Raw genomic sequence first — 21,051 nt, forward strand, 5'->3', positions numbered from 1 at the left:
GAGATGCCAATAAAGGCTGACCTGTCAAATCTAGAATCAGTCTCACACTTCCTACCGCAAAACAGTGTGTGTGTTGTTGTTTCATTTGAATCATCACACCTCATCAGAGGCCATCCAACGCCTGTCAATATCTTTGCTGTGGGAGAGACGACATGCTACCAGGGGTCTCTTCACAGTCCCCAAATCCAGAACGAATTTGAGGCAACGCACAGTGTTATACAGAGCCATGATCACATGGAGCTCCCATCTCAAATGACTTAAGCAAACAGCAACATTATCTTGAGGAAACAAATAAAACAAGAAGCCTCTCCCCGAGCGGACCGAGCTGTAACGTCTCCGGTCATGTTTTCAAATGTATGTCAAGTGTAAAGTATTTTAGTCTGTAATTTCCGTTATGTGTCGGACCCCATGAAGACTAGCAGCTGACGTCGGTTAATGGGGATCCTAAATTGAATCTAAAAAAGCTGTGGGAGAGAGGAGACAGGAGTCTGTAGGTTGGACAGGGCTTAGTTTACACAGCTACTGAGTCAAACACAGCCAAGGATAATCTACTGTGCTCACCAACAAATCCACTCCACAGTCTTAATCAATTCCTGAGACAACCTCTTTCACAACACACACGCACGCAAGCATGAGCAATCATACACAGACACACAGACACACGTATGCATGCATACACACACACACACACACACACCAGAAGTGAGGGAGTGAGATGATTACCTAGCCCCACTTAATCGCAACTGTCCTCATAGGATTATGTGTAATCACAGAAATGTCACGTTAAAATTGCAAGAACCAGAAGTGAGGGAGGATTTCTAGCCCCCTTAATCGCAACTGTCCTATAGGATTATGTGTAATCACAGAAATGTGTTAAAATTGCAAGAACCAGCAAGGTTTCGTGCCGCCCTGGGTGCATGTTATTCTGTGTGTGTGCGTGTGTCTACGTGATGTACACACATGCATGAGATAATCTCACATAAATGGCATAAAAAAAACAGTCACATGTTTAAATAAACTCTGCACGTTTGATCTACACACATGCATGAGATAATCTCACATAAATGGCATAAAAAAAACAGTCACATGTTTAAATAAACTCTGCACGTTTGAACACACACACACACACACACACACACACACACACACACACACACACACACACACACACACACACACACACACACACACACACACACACACACACACACACACACACACACACACACACACACACACACACACACACACAAACAGTATTGAAAAAAGCCTATATGCTTTGGATAAAAGGCATTCCTTATCAGCTTGCTCATAAGGGAGCTGGGATAAAAGGCATTTACTCCAATGAAAGAAGCAGCTTTACTACGCCTTCAGATTGGACTATAGAGAGAGAGAGGTGGGGAGAGAGAGAGAGAGAAGACAGAGCCAGACAGAGAGAAAGATGGATGGAGTGTTGATAGAGGAACTGATGGATGGGAGTGGCTCTTATCTGGCACAGAATGTGTGTGTGTCCCTGTGTTGAGGATATGTGAAAATTGGTATGTGTTTAATGCATGTGTAGGTGTGTGATTGTTTAGAGTGCACATGAGGTGATACAGTGTGTGTTTGTGTGTGTGTGTTTGTGTGTGTGTTTGTGTGTGGGTGTGTGTGGGTGTGTGTGTGTGTGTTGTGTGTGTGTGTGTGTGTGTGTTTGTGTGTGTGTTTGTGTGTGGGTGTGTGTGTGTGTGTGTGTGTGTGTGTGTGTGTGTGTGTGTGTGTGTGTGTGTGTGTGTGTGTGTGTGTGTGTGTGTGTGTGTGTGTGTGTGTGTGTGTGTGTGTGTACACGTATACAGTGCATTGTCTGCCAGTGCCCATGCTAACAGCTGGCTCTGTCTGCATAGTGAGTTGGCTGGCACATTTCTGCAGCAGTCAGGCAGACAGCAGCGCTGGGCTGGACTGGGAGGCTGGGAGCCGCAATAGGCGCTAGGATAACCCACTTCAAAGAGAACCATTGTCACACGCTAATGTGCAGAATGGCAACCAGCGCTGCAGAAATCAGCATACACAGAGACTGGATATTTCCTCTGAGGCCCTCAGAGAAAGTGGGAGGGGGAGCATAGTCACGGGAAAAAGGGGTTCTGAGGGGGCTGCAGGACCTCCTGAAAATTAGGGAGAAAAAATCTATATATATTAAAAAAGATATATACATTTTGGGGTTTTTTTCTCACAAAAGTAATGCAATGGGCCTTTAATAGTCCTGTATTAGTGGACCGATATAGCCATCTGCAGCACGGGTAAAAATATTTGTCCAGGCCCTCTCACTCCTGTCATCGAAAAATAAAATCGCAGCACGCCCACCCCAAACTACTTCCCACGGCTATGAGGGGCAGAGAGAGAGAGAGAGAGAGACACAGAGTGGCTTGGAGATAGATAAAGGAGATGTTGGAGATAAAGGGGAAGGAATGCAGGGTGAAAATGAGAGACAGAAAGAAAAAGAGGAGAGCGAGACAGGTAGTTTGAAAAGGAAGATACATAAAGAGTGTTGAGAGTGAGGGACTGGTTGCTCAGGAACTATAATAGAATTCCAACACTAGTCTCCATGTCGTCATTAGGCTTTTTTCAATGCCACTGAGTCACCCAGGCTCTCCAGACCTGAGAGGTATGGAAGGAAGGAAGGTGGAGAAACGCCTCAAGGAAAGACACATGCGTCAGCCTTACAGTGGCTGACGTAGACTCTTTCTATTGCTATTTATACAGCTAAATAATAACAAAGGAGAAATGCGGATCCCAATGAGAGCCTACTGTACATCCACACTGTTCTCCTCTCTTCTCTACAGTACACCCTTTATTTTTTTCCCATCTGCACGATTTTCTCCGTTCCCTCTTTCGCTCTTCTGAATTTGAACCTGCGGCTTGAGAGCCCCTGAGATTGAGACAGAAAAGTTCAAAGACGCTCACACTGACTGCTTCTGTCCCTGTCTAATAGCGCTGCAGTAGGACTATATTTTACCTGGGTTGAAACAGTATGACTGATCATCATAGCAAGGTTGATAAACCTCCATGTACTGTTTATGTGTGTGTGTCTGTGTGTCTGTTTGTGACACGTGTGCTCCTGGTCCTCCTCCTCCCCTCTGGCGTACGACGTCGTCAGAATACTAGCCACCGGCCCTGGGATTCATCATTACGCACACCTGTGAATCATGACGATTCACACCTGGACTCCATTACCGTCATCATTTCCTCCCCTTTATGTCCCTCTCCCATATCTGGTATTTTTCTTGTGTATCTGCGTTATGCCTCATGTTAATGTTGTGTTCTTCGTGTTTTATTAAACGTTGCACCTGCTTCCGACTCACCACCCCATCATTACACAATAGCAACTCAAAATATGGAAGCTGCAGGACAACCGGACTCCTCCCAGACGATCGATGGACAAGGTGACCTTCGTCGTCAACACCGTGATCAGCTGGCTCAACTGGGGACGGCCACGGAAGACGTTCTCCGCAGTCTACCATGTCCCAACAGCGGAGGATATTCTAGAGCCAGTCTACCCAACGAGTCAGCACACCAGCACATTCAGCAACCCGCTCAGGTCAGCGATGCCCATCTATCCCTCCCGGAGAAATATGACTGGACAACATCTAAATGCCTTGGCTTCCGTCTTCAGTGCTCCCTCTATTTTGCACGTCAGATGGGAGAACCCACCACCGAGAGGTCTAAGGTTGCCACGGTTATTTCTCTGATGACTGGACGGGCATTGGAATGGGATACGGCCGTCTGGGAAGGAGGAAGAGCTTGAGTCTTATGAGGGGTTCATGACTCTGTTTAAATGTATTTTCAATCATCTCGCAGATGGCAGAGAGGGAGGTGAGTGTCTGCTTCAGCTCCAGCAGGGGAATCAGATGGCTGCTGAGTATGCGCTTACCTTCCGGTATAGCAGCTTCCAGTGGCTGGAATGAGCCGGCGCTCAGCACGTTATTTAGAAGAGGTCTGCATGAAGAGGTCCAGACGGAACAACCTCGCCCGAGGGGCAGCACATTACGATGGCCATCCGTTTGGATAACCTCCTCTGGAAACCTCGGCATTTCCATCACTTCTCTCCCTCCTTTGGCAAGTGAACCAATGGAGGTAGGAGTCCCTCGCCTTCCCGCGGCGGAACGATGCATATGGATACAGCTGGGGCTCTGTCTGTACTGTGGCCAGGGAGGGCACAAGCGCCAGCGGTGTCCGTTACTTTAGAATCCGGGATCCACTAGAGCAGAGGGACAGTCACGTGATGTTACATCCCCTAGATCAGGAGTGAGTATTCCATCTACTGCTCTTCCTGTTAGACTCTTTCTAGTACCATCACTCTGGCTGACTGTCCCTCATGCCCTGTGTCTACAGCTTTAGTGGATTCCGGCACCGCACTGAACTTTATGGATCAAACCCTTGCCTCCTCTAGGATCTGGAACCGTCCCACACATCACCCAACCACTCACCCTCACCGTGGAGACCAATCACCAGGAAAACATCCCCTTCATCACCAGTTTTTGGGATTTGCCAACTTTTACCGCCGCTTCATCAGGAGATTCAGCACCGTAGCCACCACCCTCACTTCGCTCCTCATAGGTTGGTTTGGTCTCCAGCAGCCAACGAGGCCTTTCTTCTCCTCAAGGGGCGTTTCACCTCCGCCCCCTTGCTAAATCAACCAGATCCCATGCTGCCTTTTGTGATTGAGGTAGATGCAACAGAGGTGGGTGTCGGGGCAGTTTGTCACAAGGACATGAGGATCCACTGAAATGGTATGCCTGTGCTTTTTTCTACAAGAAACTGTCCCCCACAGGAATTACGACGTCGCCGATCGGGGGCTCTTGGCGCTGAAGTTGGCATTCATCATCCTCACCGACCATCGGAACCTTGAGTACATACGGACAGTGAGGAGACTGAATCCATGCCACGCCAGATGGGCCCTCTTCTTCACCAGGTTTTACTTCACGCTGACCTATCGCCAAATCCATCTCTGAGAAATACTGGTGGCCCACTTTGGTGCAGGATATTATGCGGTATGTCAACTCATGTTCCGTTTGTGCTCAAACCAAGTCCCCCTGGAACGCTCCGGCAGGGAAGCTCCCGCGGCTTTCCGTGCCTCAGCGACCTTGATCCCATCTATCCATTGACTTTGTTACTGATCTTCCCCCTTCTGATGGTTTCACCACCATTCTGGTAGAAGTGGATAGTCTCCACGTCATGTCGATGAATCACTCTTCCTGTTCTTCCCACTGCTCTCCAGGTTGCTGAGGCACTCATCCAACAGGTTCTGGCATTATGGCCTTACGGAGGACATCGTCTCGGACCGTGGCCCCCAATTCACATCCCGAGTATGGAGTACCTTCTTGGAGAAGCTTGGGGTCATGGTTAGCCTCACTCTCTGGGTATCGGCCTCAGGCTAACGCGCAGGTGGAGAGGATGAATCAGGAGCTGGGGAGGTTCCTGAGGAGTCACCGTCAGGACCGGCAGGGTGAGTGGACACGTTTCCGTCCTCGTCCTCGTGCAGAGTATGCCCAGAACTCCACGTCACTCCTCCACTGGGTTGACCCCCTTCCAGTGTGTTTTGGTTTTCCAGCCGGCCCTGGCCCCACGGTTCCTGTGGTAGATGAGTGGTTCCGGAACGTGGAGGAGGTGTGGAACAATGCACACGAGACTCCAGCGCGCCATCGTCAGAAGGAGCAGACAGACCATCACGATTCACATCTGGACTCAATTATCTTCCTCATTTCCTCCCCTTTATGTCAATCTCCCATATCTGGTATTTTTCTTGTGTATCGGTGTTATGCCTCATGTTAGTGTTGTGTTCTCGGTTTTGTTTTATTTTATTAAAACGTTTCACTTGTAACCTGCTTTTGACTCAACCCCCCCCCCCCCCCCCATCATTAGTTTGCATGTGTGTCAGAGGATGTTTCCAGGCTAACACATTTGGTTCCTTGTAAGTTATGGGAACATACGTTGTTTTGTTTCCCATTGGTTCTGGGAACGAAGCCATAGGTTTCCTGACTGGTAAAACTGTATTTAAAAATATATATATTCTGAGAATGGAAGTGAAAATTTGGACTGTTCTGGGAACACAAATTTTAAGTTGAAGGGAGGATTTGAGAATGTTTTCTTGGAGGTTTGTGCATCGTTCTGAGAACAGATATCATAAGTTTAAGTTTTGAACTCCAAGCACAAATGAATTTGCTTAGGCATTAATCATGCAAACTCTTTTTTTGTAACCCAGTGAGATATGAACCAATGGTTGTCTGTTCTCAAAGGAAACAAGCACTCATTAAGATCAGGTGTGTGGGCATGGACAACACACCTGAACACATTTAACAAGAATTTTGTTCATGCTGAGAACGGAATCTATATGTTTTAAATAACGTTCTTTGAACTTTAATGTTTTGTGGTTTTTATGGAAAGTTTTTGTAATGTTTTGACAACATGACTTTAAATAGAACCATAACGAAACCTGCAGAAAACATTACTGAAGTACTGACATTTTCCCACAACATTTTCTTAATGTCCTCTGAACAGTGAGTGGCATGACTTTAAATAGAACCACGAGAACCTGAGAATGTTACGCTGAAGTACAAAACTTTTCCAACAGAATAACGTTTTCGAAATGTTCTCTGAACAACACTTCAAATAAAACCACGAGGAAAGACGCAGAAAAAATGTTATCCTGGAGTACTGAAACTCCCAAATAAGAACTATATGGTTCTCAGAACGTTATGTGCTAGCTGGATATCCTGGCACCATTCCCAGAACATTGTGGAAAGGTTGTATGCAAAATAACCATAGGACAACCATGCTCTCACCAAGCTCTAAGAAACATATGGTTATCAGAACATTATGCGCTAGCTGGGTAGTGTGTGTGTGGGTAGAGGACCAGGGCAAAGCATTTAATTCACTGCAGGTCTAATTAATCCAGTGTGCAGTGGGCTGTTAAATAAATACTCCTGAGATTACAGAGCCAGTACAGGCAGGCTGAGGTGAGCAGCCAAACGGCTAACAAAGCAAACAGATCCACCAGTGGTTGCATCCCAAATGGCACCCTATTCCCTATGTAGTGCACTACTTTTGACCAGGGACCATTAGGGTCTGGCCAAAAGTAGTGCACTATATCGGGAATAGGATGCAATTTGGGACATATCCAGTGTGTCTATGCATACTGGTGGCTACCATCCTTTACACACGCTGCACTCTATTTTGTGAAGTGGACCCTGGAGTATTCCAGATCAGTGCCTGAGAGAGAACCACATTGATGTGATGAATGCCCTCCCTGGTTTTGATGGTAAAATCAATTATGTTTGTTGTTTTGCGAGCCACAACCCATTCTTTAAGGGTTAGGGAAGTTAGACTGCCTGGTGTGATGACCAGGAAACACATTGGAAGAGAATGAACGAGAAATGCGCCTTCCTTCTTTCACCTCTTTTTAAATCTCCTTTACCAACTCTCTCTCTCTCTCTCTCTCTCTCTCTCTCTCTCTCTCTCTCTCTCTCTCTCTCTCTCTCTCTCGCTCTCTCTCGGTCTCTCTCGCTCCTGTCCTTATTTCTCCTCTTCTCTTGGCTTGTGTCTGTTGTTAAGGTCTGTCCTCTCTGTTCCTCCTCTAACTAAAGGTCTCAAAGTCAAGTGGAGGACGAGTCCCCCTCTTCACTTTAAAAGAGCAAGCTGCCTCCAGGAGACAGCAGCTGGCAAGAGGTTGTGCACACACAGACACACACTAAGGCATATAACGGAAACGAAAATGCACATTCCACAGACACACACACACAAGCTGACAACACAAATGAAAGTGTAGCCTATACACACGACACACACACAATAATAGGCTGAGTTGTTTATCATTTTTAGCCTTGGAGAATAAGGGGCTAAAGTGGCCTGGCTTTGCTGTTCAGCATCCAGCAGTGTTGTTCCAGGGGGAAAAAATTATGTTGTCAGACCCCCTGCTGGGCCCCCCATATGCCTCCCATAAGCGCGCCCCCCCCCCCCCAGCCCCTAACACACAGTCATCATCACGTCAATTCAGCAGGCAGGCCAATCAAGCCCCCACTGCCACTTCACTGTAATGACTGTCATCCCCGCAGTGGACCCGGGCAAGAGAGGCTGACACACACACACACACACACACACACACACACACACACACACACACACACACACACACACACACACACACACACACACACACACACACACACACACACACACACACACACACACACACACACACACACACACACACACCAAGGGTGTACATACAGATGTCTGACACACTAAACAACACTAAGAAACACTCAATTAGAAGAGAAAATTAGAGCGAGAACATGGCCTGGCTTTAAAGCCCCTGCAGGGCCAGGTAGACACATATCAATAGTTGACTGAACTATACAATCCGTTAAGCCCACCACCATCCCCCCAGATCCATCAAAGCATAGGAAAACATCACCCAGCATGCATCTCTGCTGGGACTAACAAGGTAAGTAACTCTGTGTCATGTTCGGAGGGATGACAGAGAGGCAGCCAGGCAGTAGATACAGAGAGAGAGCAGCACCTGGACCTGGGGGCTCTAACTGGATAAAGGGGGTTGGGAATCAGCTCCTACCCAGCTCACCCCCTGTCCATACACAACCATGAGGCATATAGAGCAGGGCAAGGCCCCTGGGGTGAGGGAGGTAGGATAGCCAGGTTTATGTGTGTGTGTGAGAGAGAGAGATAAAGTGTGTGTGTGTGTGCTTGTGTGTGCCTTGGTTGGTTCTTCTATCCTTGTGGGGACCTAAAATCCCCAAATGTCCCAATAAGGATAGTAAATCAAGGAAAATTCTCCCTCGTGGCGACATTTCCCACATCCCCATGAGGACAAAGGCTATTTTAAGCTTGGGGGTTAGGTTTAGGGTTCGGGTTACAATTAGGGTTAGGGTTCAAATTAGGGTTAGGGTAAGACATAGGTTTAGAATTAGGGTTAAGGTTAGGATTATGGTAAGGGTTAGGGAAAATATAATTTTGAAAGGAAATGTCCCCAAGAGGATAGAAGAACATAATGTGTGTGTGTGTGTGTGTGTGTGTGTGTGTGTGTGTGTGTGTGTGTGTGTGTGTGTGTGTGTGTGTGTGTGTGTGTGTGTGTGTGTGTGTGTGTGTGTGTGTGTGTGTGTGTGTGTGTGTGTGTGTGTGTGTGTGTAGGAGGGTTGGGAGATCAGGAGGTGGAATAGCATAGGGGGTGAGGTAGGATGTTTCCTGTATAGTTTGTCTCTCTGTGTGCATAGTGTGCTGGCCCTACAAGGCAGGTGGAGCTGGGTTAAGTCACAAAGAACAGGAGAGCTGCCACTGGCAAGGAAACCATGAGGGATGGAGGAGGAAATGGGAGGTCCAGAAAATCCATCCATCACGCCCGTCTCTGCCTCTGTACCTGTCCAGGAGCAGCAAACTAAATGTCCACGGCTGCCTTACTACACACACACACACACACACACACACACACACACACACACACACACACACACACACACACACACACACACACACACACACACACACACACACACACACACACACACACACACACACACACACACACACACACACACACACACACACACACACACACACACAGTCTCAAAGACATAGACACGCAGCCATACATGCCACAAATACCGCGTCACATACCCTGTGATGTTAGTATGTGAAGTATGACGATGTGAGAGCTCGGAGAGGGAAGTTGGTGAGAAGTGAACTATGGCATTCAGACAAACTCGTTTCTTTTTCGTCAGTCCAACAACACAGCCTTTTTAATTAGCTCCACTGATTTACACCATGAACACCTGGGGACATCAAACAACCATGCAATTACCCAACGCTACAGATAGACTGGCCTTCCACACCGCCTGCCTGGGAACAGAACAGAATGGCCTCAATACAGCAGAATGGACTGGACTATGGAACACAAGTAGCCCATGCCTGGAAGTGTCCATAGGTCGTATCACTGTCTATAGCCATGATTGTGTAAAGCACAAGGCTTTTAAATGCACTTATGAATGCACTAACTGTAAGTCATTCTGGATAAGAGTGTCTGCTAAATGACTCAAATGTAAATGTAAAATGTGTGTACTGTGGATTACAATAACACTGAAAATGACATGGATTTGTGTGGGGGCACCTCGACACCGGTGCCCCCGCACATAGACTCTGTACAGGTACCCCCTGTATATAGCCCTGCTATTGTTATTTACTGCTGCTCTTGAATTATTTGTTATTCTTATCTCTTACTTTTTTGTTGGTATTTTCGTAAAACTGCATTGTTGGTTAAGGGTTTGTAAGTAAGCATTTATACCTTCCCACCCACCACCCACCCATCCATCCAGAGGGTAACCCTACCCCCCTGTAATTACCCCTAGCCTAGGTCTGGGCCCCTGTTTACCACAGATTAAGCCTGTCCTTTCAGCTTCCTCCCGTTTCCCTGATCCCACAGATAAGAGCAGCCGGGGAGAAGAAAGGAAAGAGTCTCCTCCCAAAGGCACAGACAAGCAGGGCTATAATCAGGCCTTCTGCAGCCTGGGGGTAAGGTGGGAGAACAGGTAAGGGGTGGAGTGAGGGTCAGTTGTTAGAGGCAAGGTCTCCCCCCCTCCCTCCCTGTGTGTGTGTGTGTGTGTGTGTGTGTGTGTGTGTGTGTGTGTGTGTGTGTGTGTGTGTGTGTGCGTGCGTGCGTGCGTGCGTGCGTGCGTGCGTGCGTGCGTGCGTGCATGCGTGCGTGTGTGTGAGATCCCGCTGTCCCCCACCAAACTGTGTCTGAAAAGTGACTGTGTTTTTATGCAACACAGTCTGATGGTTGGGGTGATCTCAGTTTATGGCTTGACCGATGCTAGTGGTGAGGGTCTAGGTGAGAACAGAACAGTAAAATAGACCTCCTAAATACTCCACCATACATCTCATTGGCAGCTTTGTGCCTCACATGCATCTTTCTCCCCTGTAGGCCAGGAAGACATTACGAACAGGAATAAAGGCCTTCAGAAATGCTAATGGAAACCATTTGCACGACTCATCAGTGTTTTTTACCGAAGTCATTTTAAGAGCTAGCTCTGGGATCTGAGAGCACCCCGCAATCTCAGTTAAAGGCTTATCCATCATCCCTGGAGGGGGCCCTGTGTGTGTGTGTGTGTGTGTGTGTGTGTGTGTGTGTGTGTGTGTGTGTGTGTGTGTGTGTGTGTGTGTGTGTGTGTGTGTGTGTGTGTGTGTGTGTGTGTGTGTGTGTGTGTGTGTGTGTGTGTGTGTGTGTGTGTGTGTGTGTGTGTGTGTGTGTGTGTGTGTCTCTCTCTTTCTGTCTCCCTCTCTCTCTCTAAGTTGGAAAGATGGCCTCCATGCCTGATACATGCAGAGACAGAGTTGATGTCATATAGGACACATCCATTCCAGTAGTGACTCTGGCAGGGGAGTGAAATGGCAGCAGAGCAGTGTTAGGTTAGTGTAGTCTCGGCCATGCAGTACATCTGTCTGTCCTCTCTCTCACACCCCTCTCAACCACACTACCAATACACAGACTGTCTCGACGTTGTCATGGGTTGCAGGATCACGTATAGAGCAAACGGCAAAGTCCTCCATTTCAGAGTGGACTGATAGGGTCATACATCTTGTTTGAGTTTCTCAGAGGCAACCGTGATGAGATCCAGAGGAGAGCAGTAAGACAACCAGTCACGGTTGCTGCAAGGTTCCTGTAACCTTGGCCTATCAGGCCTATAAAGGCCTATACTATATAAGCTATCTATTGCACATTCTATTCGTATTGTCATCATTATCTCCTTGGTTCCTATGTATAGATGACAGGTGGTTCCTATGTATAGATGACAGGTGGTTCCTATGTATAGATGACAGGTGGTTCCTATGTATAGATGACAGGTGGTTCCTATGTATAGAAGACAGGTGGTTCCTATGTATAGATGACAGGTGGTTCCTATGTATAGAGGACAGGTGGTTCCTATGTATAGAGGGCAGGTGGTTCCTATGTATAGAGGGCAGGTGGTTCCTATGTATAGAAGACAGGTGGTTCATATGTATAGAAGACAGGTGGTTCCTATGTATAGAGGGCAGGTGGTTCATATGTATAGAAGACAGGTGGTTCCTATGTATAGAGGGCAGGTGGTTCCTATGTATAGATGACAGGTGGTTCCTATGTATAGAAGACAGGTGGTTCCTATGTATAGAGGGCAGGTGGTTCATATGTATAGATGACAGGTGGTTCCTATGTATAGAGGGCAGGTGGTTCCTATGTATAGAGGGCAGGTGGTTCCTATGTATAGAGGGCAGATGGTTCCTATGTATAGAAGACAGGTGGTTCCTATGTATAGAAGACAGGTGGTTCCTATGTATAGATGACAGGTGGTTCCTATGTATAGATGACAGGTGGTTCCTATGTATAGAGGGCAGGTGGTTCCTATGTATAGAAGACAGGTGGTTCCTATGTATAGAAGACAGGTGGTTCCTATGTATAGATGACAGGTGGTTCCTATGTATAGAGGGCAGGTGGTTCCTATGTATAGAAGACAGGTGGTTCCTATGTATAGAAGACAGGTGGTTCCTATGTATAGAGGGCAGGTGGTTCCTATGTATAGATGACAGGTGGTTCCTATGTATAGATGACAGGTGGTTCCTATGTATAGAGGGCAGGTGGTTCCTATGTATAGAAGACAGGTGGTTCCTATGTATAGAAGACAGGTGGTTCCTATGTATAGATGACAGGTGGTTCCTATGTATAGAGGGCAGGTGGTTCCTATGTATAGAAGACAGGTGGTTCCTATGTATAGAAGACAGGTGGTTCCTATGTATAGATGACAGGTGGTTCCTATGTATAGATGACAGGTGGTTCCTATGTATAGAAGACAGGTGGTTCCTATGTATAGATGACAGGTGGTTCCTATGTATAGAAGACAGGTGGTTCCTATGTATAGATGACAGGTGGTTCCTATGTATAGAAGACAGGTGGTTCCTATGTATAGAAGACAGGTGGTTCCTATGTATAGATGACAGGTGGTTCCTATGTATAGAAGACAGGTGGTTCCTATGTATAGAAGACAGGTGGTTCCTATGTATAGATGACAGGTGGTTCCTATGTATAGAGGGCAGGTGGTTCATATGTATAGAAGACAGGTGGTTCCTATGTATAGATGACAGGTGGTTCCTATGTATAGAAGACAGGTGGTTCCTATGTATAGAGGGCAGGTGGTTCATATGTATAGAAGACAGGTGGTTCCTATGTATAGATGACAGGTGGTTCCTATGTATAGAGGGCAGGTGGTTCCTATGTATAGAAGACAGGTGGTTCCTATGTATAGATGACAGGTGGTTCCTATGTATAGAGGACAGGTGGTTCCTATGTATAGATGACAGGTGGTTCCTATGTATAGAAGACAGGTGGTTCCTATGTATAGATGACAGGTGGTTCCTATGTATAGAAGACAGGTGGTTCCTATGTATAGATGACAGGTGGTTCCTATGTATAGATGACAGGTGGTTCCTATGTATAGAGGGCAGGTGGTTCCTATGTATAGATGACAGGTGGTTCCTATGTATAGATGACAGGTGGTTCCTATGTATAGAGGGCAGGTGGTTCCTATGTATAGAGGGCAGGTGGTTCCTATGTATAGAAGACAGGTGGTTCCTATGTATAGAGGGCAGGTGGTTCCTATGTATAGATGACAGGTGGTTCCTATGTATAGAGGGCAGGTGGTTCCTATGTATAGAGGGCAGGTGGTTCCTATGTATAGAGGGCAGGTGGTTCCTATGTATAGATGACAGGTGGTTCCTATGTATAGATGACAGGTGGTTCCTATGTATAGATGACAGGTGGTTCCTATGTATAGAAGACAGGTGGTTCCTATGTATAGATGACAGGTGGTTCCTATGTATAGAAGACAGGTGGTTCCTATGTATAGATGACAGGTGGTTCCTATGTATAGAAGACAGGTGGTTCCTATGTATAGATGACAGGTGGTTCCTATGTATAGAAGACAGGTGGTTCCTATGTATAGATGACAGGTGGTTCCTATGTATAGAAGACAGGTGGTTCCTATGTATAGATGATGACAGGTGGTTCCTATGTATAGATGACAGGTGGTTCCTATGTATAGATGACAGGTGGTTCCTATGTATAGAAGACAGGTGGTTCCTATGTATAGATGACAGGTGGTTCCTATGTATAGAAGACAGGTGGTTCCTATGTATAGATACCAGGTGGTTCCTATGTATAGAAGACAGGTGGTTCCTATGTATAGATGACAGGTGGTTCCTATGTATAGAGAGGTGGTTCCTATGTATAGACAGGTGGTTCCTATGTATAGAAGGCAGGTGGTTCCTATGTATAGAAGACAGGTGGTTCCTAGGTGTTATAGAGATGACAGGTGGTTCCATATGTATAGTATAGAGGGCAGGTGGTTCCTATGTATAGATGACAGGTGGTTCCTATGTATAGAGGGCAGGTGGTTCCTATGTATAGAGGGCAGGTGGTTCCTATGTATAGAGGGCAGGTGGTTCCTATGTATAGAGGGCAGGTGGTTCCTATGTATAGAGGGCAGGTGGTTCCTATGTATAGAGGGCAGGTGGTTCCTATGTATATGTATAGAAGACAGGTGGTTCCTATGTATAGAGGGCAGGTGGTTCCTATGTATAGATGACAGGTGGTTCCTATGTATAGGTGGTTCCTATGTATAGAGGGCAGGTGGTTCCTATGTATAGAAGACAGGTGGTTCCTATGTATAGAGGGCAGGTGGGTTAGAAGACAGGTGGTTCCTATGTATAGAGGGCAGGTGGTTCCTATGTATAGAGGGCAGGTGGTTCCTATGTATAGAGGGCAGGTGGTTCATATGTATAGATGACAGGTGGTTCCTATGTATAGAGGGCAGGTGGTTCCTATGTATAGAGGGCAGGTGGTTCCTATGTATAGAGGGCAGGTGGTTCCTATGTATAGAGGGCAGGTGGTTCCTATGTATAGAGGGCAGGCCATGGCTGATCTATAATAGGATTTAGTGATTTTGCTTCATGGTGTGATATAACCCATAATGCAAATTGACCCGTGTGTGTTGATCAATAAATTCCTGTCTATTGAGTAGCCTCTGTCTTTCTCAAAGGAACCATCCTCGATCCTATGCAGACAATCGACAGATATGTACTAAATCTATATCTTAAATTACAAAACGTAAGATGTCCATGAATTACTATTGACAATATAAACGAAATTGATTAACCTATTGCAATAGCCTATTCCACGGAAAGTCTATTGTGAACCATGATTCGTCGAGACCCCCCCCCCCATCATTGAAGAAGCAGAATCCCGGAGAGGACCGCGTTTTAAGGCAATCATTCACTTTCAGATTTCGTTTCTAAGGTCTAACATGAATAATGACATTATTATAGTTAACCAAAAAGGAGCCGCGTGGCTTTTCAAATGCATTAGAGGAGCGGTTTCTGTAAATATTTCATTCAAGTTTTCACAGGTCTGACACCGATAGCCTACGCACCCGTCAAGTTGAGGAGAGATCAAATCAAGCTCAACATCAAAACAGCAGATACATTCATATTTGTTGAATATAAAGTTTGGCATACAGTGGATTCCTCCTTGAAGATAAATCACATGAGAAATGTTCAAATATAAATATCTCATCATTCCAAAAAAGGGGATTCATTCCTTGCCTAAGATTTTGTCCCAAAAATGACCGGTAGCCTACTTTCGACAGCATGTAATATCTTATTAAAGAAAACTTACATTTGAACTGTAAATAGAAGGAATACATATTTGCATAACGTCACTGATGATCCACAACACACTACTCCGAACTTGAATGAGATTTTACGGGATCATTGTGCGTAATCTTCGGGTAGCTGCGGTATCCTACACTTCCAATGGTCTGGCAAGACAAATACTCCACTTGTGTATTTCAGAAGATTAAATCAACAAAGAAATGCCGTAGGCTACAATTACCACCCAACACTGCACATTAATCGGCGTCTGAATGTGACTGTCCCTCATTCATATTTGAGAATTCAACTGCGCACTGGTCTTTCCGCTAGTGTGTACAACTTACAAAGCTATATTTCTATAAAACGTTGTCATATTTTATATAAAATTCACATATGTTTAAAAGGGCTAAACCGAAAGTGCTTGAGTCATGTGTTCTAGGCGCCCGACCGTGTGCTACACGTCTCCAGAAATTAAAGAATGGACAGCGGACCCTCGAAACCACATCAGCGCGGTTTCTGAATACAAGGTAAAAAGCTCCAGACGTACCGATCAGCATCGTGCGTCCAGGACCGAATAGACTTCGCTCCAGCTCGGTGTTTCACAGCGCGTAAATATTACGCGGTATCCCCAGAAAATAAGTGCATGCAACGACGCACAAGTATCATATGCTCCGCTCCGGGAGTTTAAACAAACACAACTAAAAGAAGCGACTGCTATATATTCTGTCCTATTTCCAAGTCTCTGTCGCTCTCTCTTTGAAATCCTTTTCTTCCTCGGGGTCAAATCCCAACAGATCCCAACTACTGCAACTCAGAAGAATAATACACATGCTCCTCAATTAAACCCCATATTGATCTGCTGCTCTGCGTGGCCCGAAGGAGGCGAGGAAAGGGGAATGGAGAGATGAGGTGTTGCTCCCCCCCTCTCTCTCTCTAGCTCGCTCGCTCTCTATTTCTTGCTCAGCTGGAAGACGTTAAACCTGAGCGGACAGCGCAGATGGGAAAATAAGATGGTGTTATTTTAACAGTCCTCATAACGCATATTGTCTCTTAGATAACGGTTCCGTGATAACGGCTACAAGAGTAATGTCACTCTCCCAGATGGAGGGAGGAGCCAGGTCAAGGTGATAATTGATATGCATCAATCACACAATTACAGCCACACCAGACAGCCCATTGAGTGGCTAAACGGTGAAAAATACAATAAGGGAGCACTATTTGGAATAGGTTGACTACTCCACCCCTGTAGTCCAACATTTCATGGGTACCTGGGTTGAACCCTGACCCTTAAATTGATGGACAAAGATGGAGAGATAGAGAGAGGAGGAGAGAGGGAAGAGAAGGAGAGAGAGAGCACGAGCATGAGAGTGAGAGATGGTCACACACACACACACACGCACGCACACGCACACACACACACACACACACACACACACACACACACACACACACACACACACACACACACACACACACACACACACACACACACACACACACACACACACACACACACACACACACACACACACACGGATAAGTGAGGAGTGATTCTGCTGCCAGCCAGCCAGCAGCAGCTAGTATAAAACTAGATTGACTGACTGACTGTACAAAGAGAGAGAGGCAGCAGAGGACTTTTAAAGCTATTAAAGATACACTTTGAGGGAAAATGGCTGCTCTGTGTGTGTGTGTGTGTGTGTGTGTGTGTGTGTGTGTGTGTGTGTGTGTGTGTGTGTGTGTGTGTGTGTGTGTGTGTGTGTGTGTGTGTGTGTGTGTGTGTGTGTGTGTGTGTGTGTGTGTGTGTGTAAGGGGGGTATTTCTGTGAGGTTTTAGAAGGAGTGAATGATATGCAATGTGTATGTGTGTGTAACGGCGTTCGTTCGTCGAAAGAGAGTCAGACCGAAATGCAGCGTGGTGGTTACTCATGTCTTTAATGAAACAAATGACGATACATGAAATAACTTAATTAATACAAAAACAACAAACGGAATGTGAAAACCTAATACAGCCTGTCTGATGAACAACTACACAGAGACAGGAACAATCACCCACGAAATACACAGCGAAACCCCGGCTACCTAAATACGGTTCCCTATCAGAGACAACAAGAATCACCTGACTCTGATTGAGAACCGCCTCAGGCAGCCAAGCCTAAACTAGACACACCCCTAATCAACCACAATCCCAATGCCTACAAAAACCCCAGTACGACAACACAATAAACCCATGTCACACCCTGGCCTGAACAAATATATAACGAAAACACAAAATACAATGACCAAGGCGTGACAGTGTGCTTGTATAAAAAAGAGCATGCCAGTGTGTGTGTGTAATGTGTGTATGTGTATGTCATTGCAGCAGTGTGTGTGTGTGTGTAATGTGTGTATGTGTATGTCATTGCAGCAGTGTGTGTGTAATGTGTGTATGTGTATGTCATTGCAGCAGTGTGTGTGTAATGTGTGTATGTGTATGTCATTGCAGCAGTGTGTGTGTATGTGTCATTGCAGCTGTGTGTGTAATGTGTGTATGTGTATGTGTGTGTAATGTGTGTATGTGTATGTCATTGCAGCAGTGTGTGTGTAAGCAGTGTGTGTGTGTGTATGTGTATGTCATTGCAGCAGTGTGTGTGTAATGTGTGTATGTGTATGTCATTGCAGCAGTGTGTGTGTAATGTGTGTATGTGTATGTCATTGCAGCAGTGTGTGTGTAATGTGTGTATGTGTATGTCATTGCAGCAGTGTGTGTGTAATGTGTGTATGTGTATGTCATTGCAGCAGTGTGTGTGTAATGTGTGTATGTGTATGTCATTGCAGCAGTGTGTGTGTAATGTGTGTATGTGTATGTCATTGCAGCAGTGTGTGTGTAATGTGTGTATGTGTATGTCATTGCAGCAGTGTGTGTGTAATGTGTGTATGTGTATGTCATTGCAGCAGTGTGTGTGTAATGTGTGTATGTCACTGCAGCTGTGAGTGTGCCTGATCTGAGTGACAGTTGCTCATATTCATCCGTCGCTTCTCTCTCTCCTTTGTGTCTTTCATCTTTTGCCTTAGCGCAATGTTGTGGAGCCTGCCAGCGCTGAGTGTGTGTGTCTCTCTGTGTGTTCAACTGTACATGGACTGAGTTTGTGTGTTTGTGTGTGACAGAGTGAGCTAGAAACCATGTGTCTGTGTGTTTGTGTGTTGTGAGTGTGTTTAAACTTCATGTGTGTGTGTGTGTGTGTGTGTGTGTGTGTGTGTGTGTGTGTGTGTGTGTGTGTGTGTGTGTGTGTGTGTGTGTGTGTGTGTGTGTGTGTGTGTGTGTGTGTGTGTGTGTGTGTGTGTGTGTGTGTGTGTGTGTGTGTGTGTGTGTGTGTGTGTGTGTGTGTGTTCCTCTAAAGGCAGGAGAGGAGAGCAGGCTGAAGAGCCTTGGTGTAGTGCTAAGCTCTACTGGAGCCTGGCCAAAGCACATCTCCCAGAGTGCTATCAGGAACTTAATTACACCATTAAATCGCTCCCTCGCTTTCCCTCTACCCCTTCCTCCATCTCTCCCTCACTCTGCTCATCTCCCTCCTTCCATCTTTCCTCGTTCTGCTCTCTCTCTCCCCCAATCGCTGTGTCTCCATCTAATCTCTGACTTCCCTCTCTCTACCTCTATCTTGTTGCTCTCCCCCCACTTTTTTCTCCCTCCTTCTCTCTGTACCCTTGTGGTGGTGTGAGACGGGCAGGCAGACTGGCGCTGAGTTGAAGATGTTATTGGTGTGAACTGAGAGAGGGTGATGGAGAAGTGTGCTAGGAGCAGATAGACTATACAGGATACACACAGAACATCAGAAGCAACAGGAGGAGTTTGGAATCAAGTGCATTTCCTCCACAGACTCTGGTGCTAGAGAAGAGTCTCCTCCGTCCCTCAGCTGCCCAGCAGAGGTTCCAGGGACGAGCACGGCTAGCCAAGGTGTCCTTGAGTGTAGTGTATAAACCACAGTAGCCATGGACCCCCAGTTCTCATGGCAGACTGTGGGTATGAAGGGCAGCTGTACCAGCCGACTAGCCCTGCCAACCACAAGCCAACCACTGTGCCAACCATATAGCCCACACAGGCATGAGAGAGCCAGGGCTAATGAGAGAGGCTAGCTCTCTGCTTTAGATTCCGAAGCCATGACACAGCCCAATGCCCTTCAGCATGATATAGAGAGCATTATGAAATGAACTGCTAGTGAGATCAGTGTCTTCTTCGCAGAGGACTGCTGTTCAGTCAGAATGTGAGTCAAGGCATATCGACTACCCTACACAAGCAGCCAGAAACAGGCGTCAGATTGTGTAAGACCAACCACTAGACGCGACAACATCCACAACAAGCCTCACCCGGGACAGAGTCGAGTTAGTCTAACCCAGGCACGATGAAACTCCACGGGGCATTATGGTTCTCTGTGATGCCTAGAGAGGTCACCATGGTGGAGTTGTGTTTGGGCTCCTCTTGACTATGATGGGCAAATGAGTTCCAACCGCCATTGTTTGATATCGGAGGGGGAGTATAGTAGTGATGGTAATGGTGTTGATAATAAAGCGGCTATGTGGGTTCAGCGTGGAGCCCGGCGGAGCCCGGCGGAGCCCGGCGGAGCAGAGCCCGGCGGAGCCAGGTATCTATGGTGATGAGGATTGGGCCCTGGAGAGAGGAGAAGGTCAAGCTGTCACATTCCACTCCAGTGAAATGACATCCTCTGTAGCCCTCCACTCCGCTGCTGGGCCGCTGGTAACTGGCTGGCCTCAGAGTGTGTGTGCGTGAGTGATTGTGTATGTAGGGTAGAGCAGCACACATGGGACCAGGGACGAGGAGGAGGACGGTGCAGGCGGGCATTAATTAACATGCAGGATCTGTATGGTGGCATGCTGTCAGAGACAGGGTGGTGTAGTGGGCAGAAGTGGCGGGGGTGGCGGAAGAGGTGGGCACAGTGGGACTGTGCGACAGGAAGGGCAGGAGACATGAGGCGGGAGGGGGAAGATGTCTGGAATACTGAGAAATGTGTCACCTGGGAGATTGAGCTCTGCCATGCAATTGAGATGGATAGTAATTCTCTATGACATTTGAACAAGCTCTTACATGACGAACGAATGGAGTCCTTTTAGTGTCAGCCGAATACAACTAGCAATCAGAGAGAAGAATGCAAGCATACTGTTGCATTTGGATGAAGACATAGTCAAATCCACAAACTTCTAAAGGGTGAAATCCATTTATATCCATTAGCTGCATATGCACAGCTATACACACCAACAAACTGCACCAAACTGCTACAAACACACATACTGTTAACTGGCAAACACAAACACAGTCTGTCGAGTGAGTCTTTATGTGGAGTTC

At 46.6% G+C, this 21,051-nt stretch overlaps 1 protein-coding gene across 2 annotated transcripts in view; it reads right to left on the bottom strand.

Moving 5' to 3' along the window:
* Positions 1-21,051, bottom strand: part of znf385c (zinc finger protein 385C) — a 230,562-nt gene that overhangs the window by 54,146 nt on the left and 155,365 nt on the right. Inside the window, exon 1 of one of the 2 annotated variants that reach the window (XM_046331340.1) lies at positions 16,265-16,685. The exons of the other annotated variant lie outside the window; for it this stretch is intronic. Coding sequence (XP_046187296.1) covers positions 16,265-16,274 — 10 coding nt within the window. The 5' untranslated portion in view covers positions 16,275-16,685. Of the gene's footprint in view, positions 1-16,264; positions 16,686-21,051 lie in introns of those variants that run through there. 2 annotated transcript variants of the gene reach the window in all.

The sequence above is a fragment of the Oncorhynchus gorbuscha genome, linkage group LG26 (assembly GCF_021184085.1).
Source record: "Oncorhynchus gorbuscha isolate QuinsamMale2020 ecotype Even-year linkage group LG26, OgorEven_v1.0, whole genome shotgun sequence".
NCBI lineage: Eukaryota > Metazoa > Chordata > Actinopteri > Salmoniformes > Salmonidae > Oncorhynchus > Oncorhynchus gorbuscha.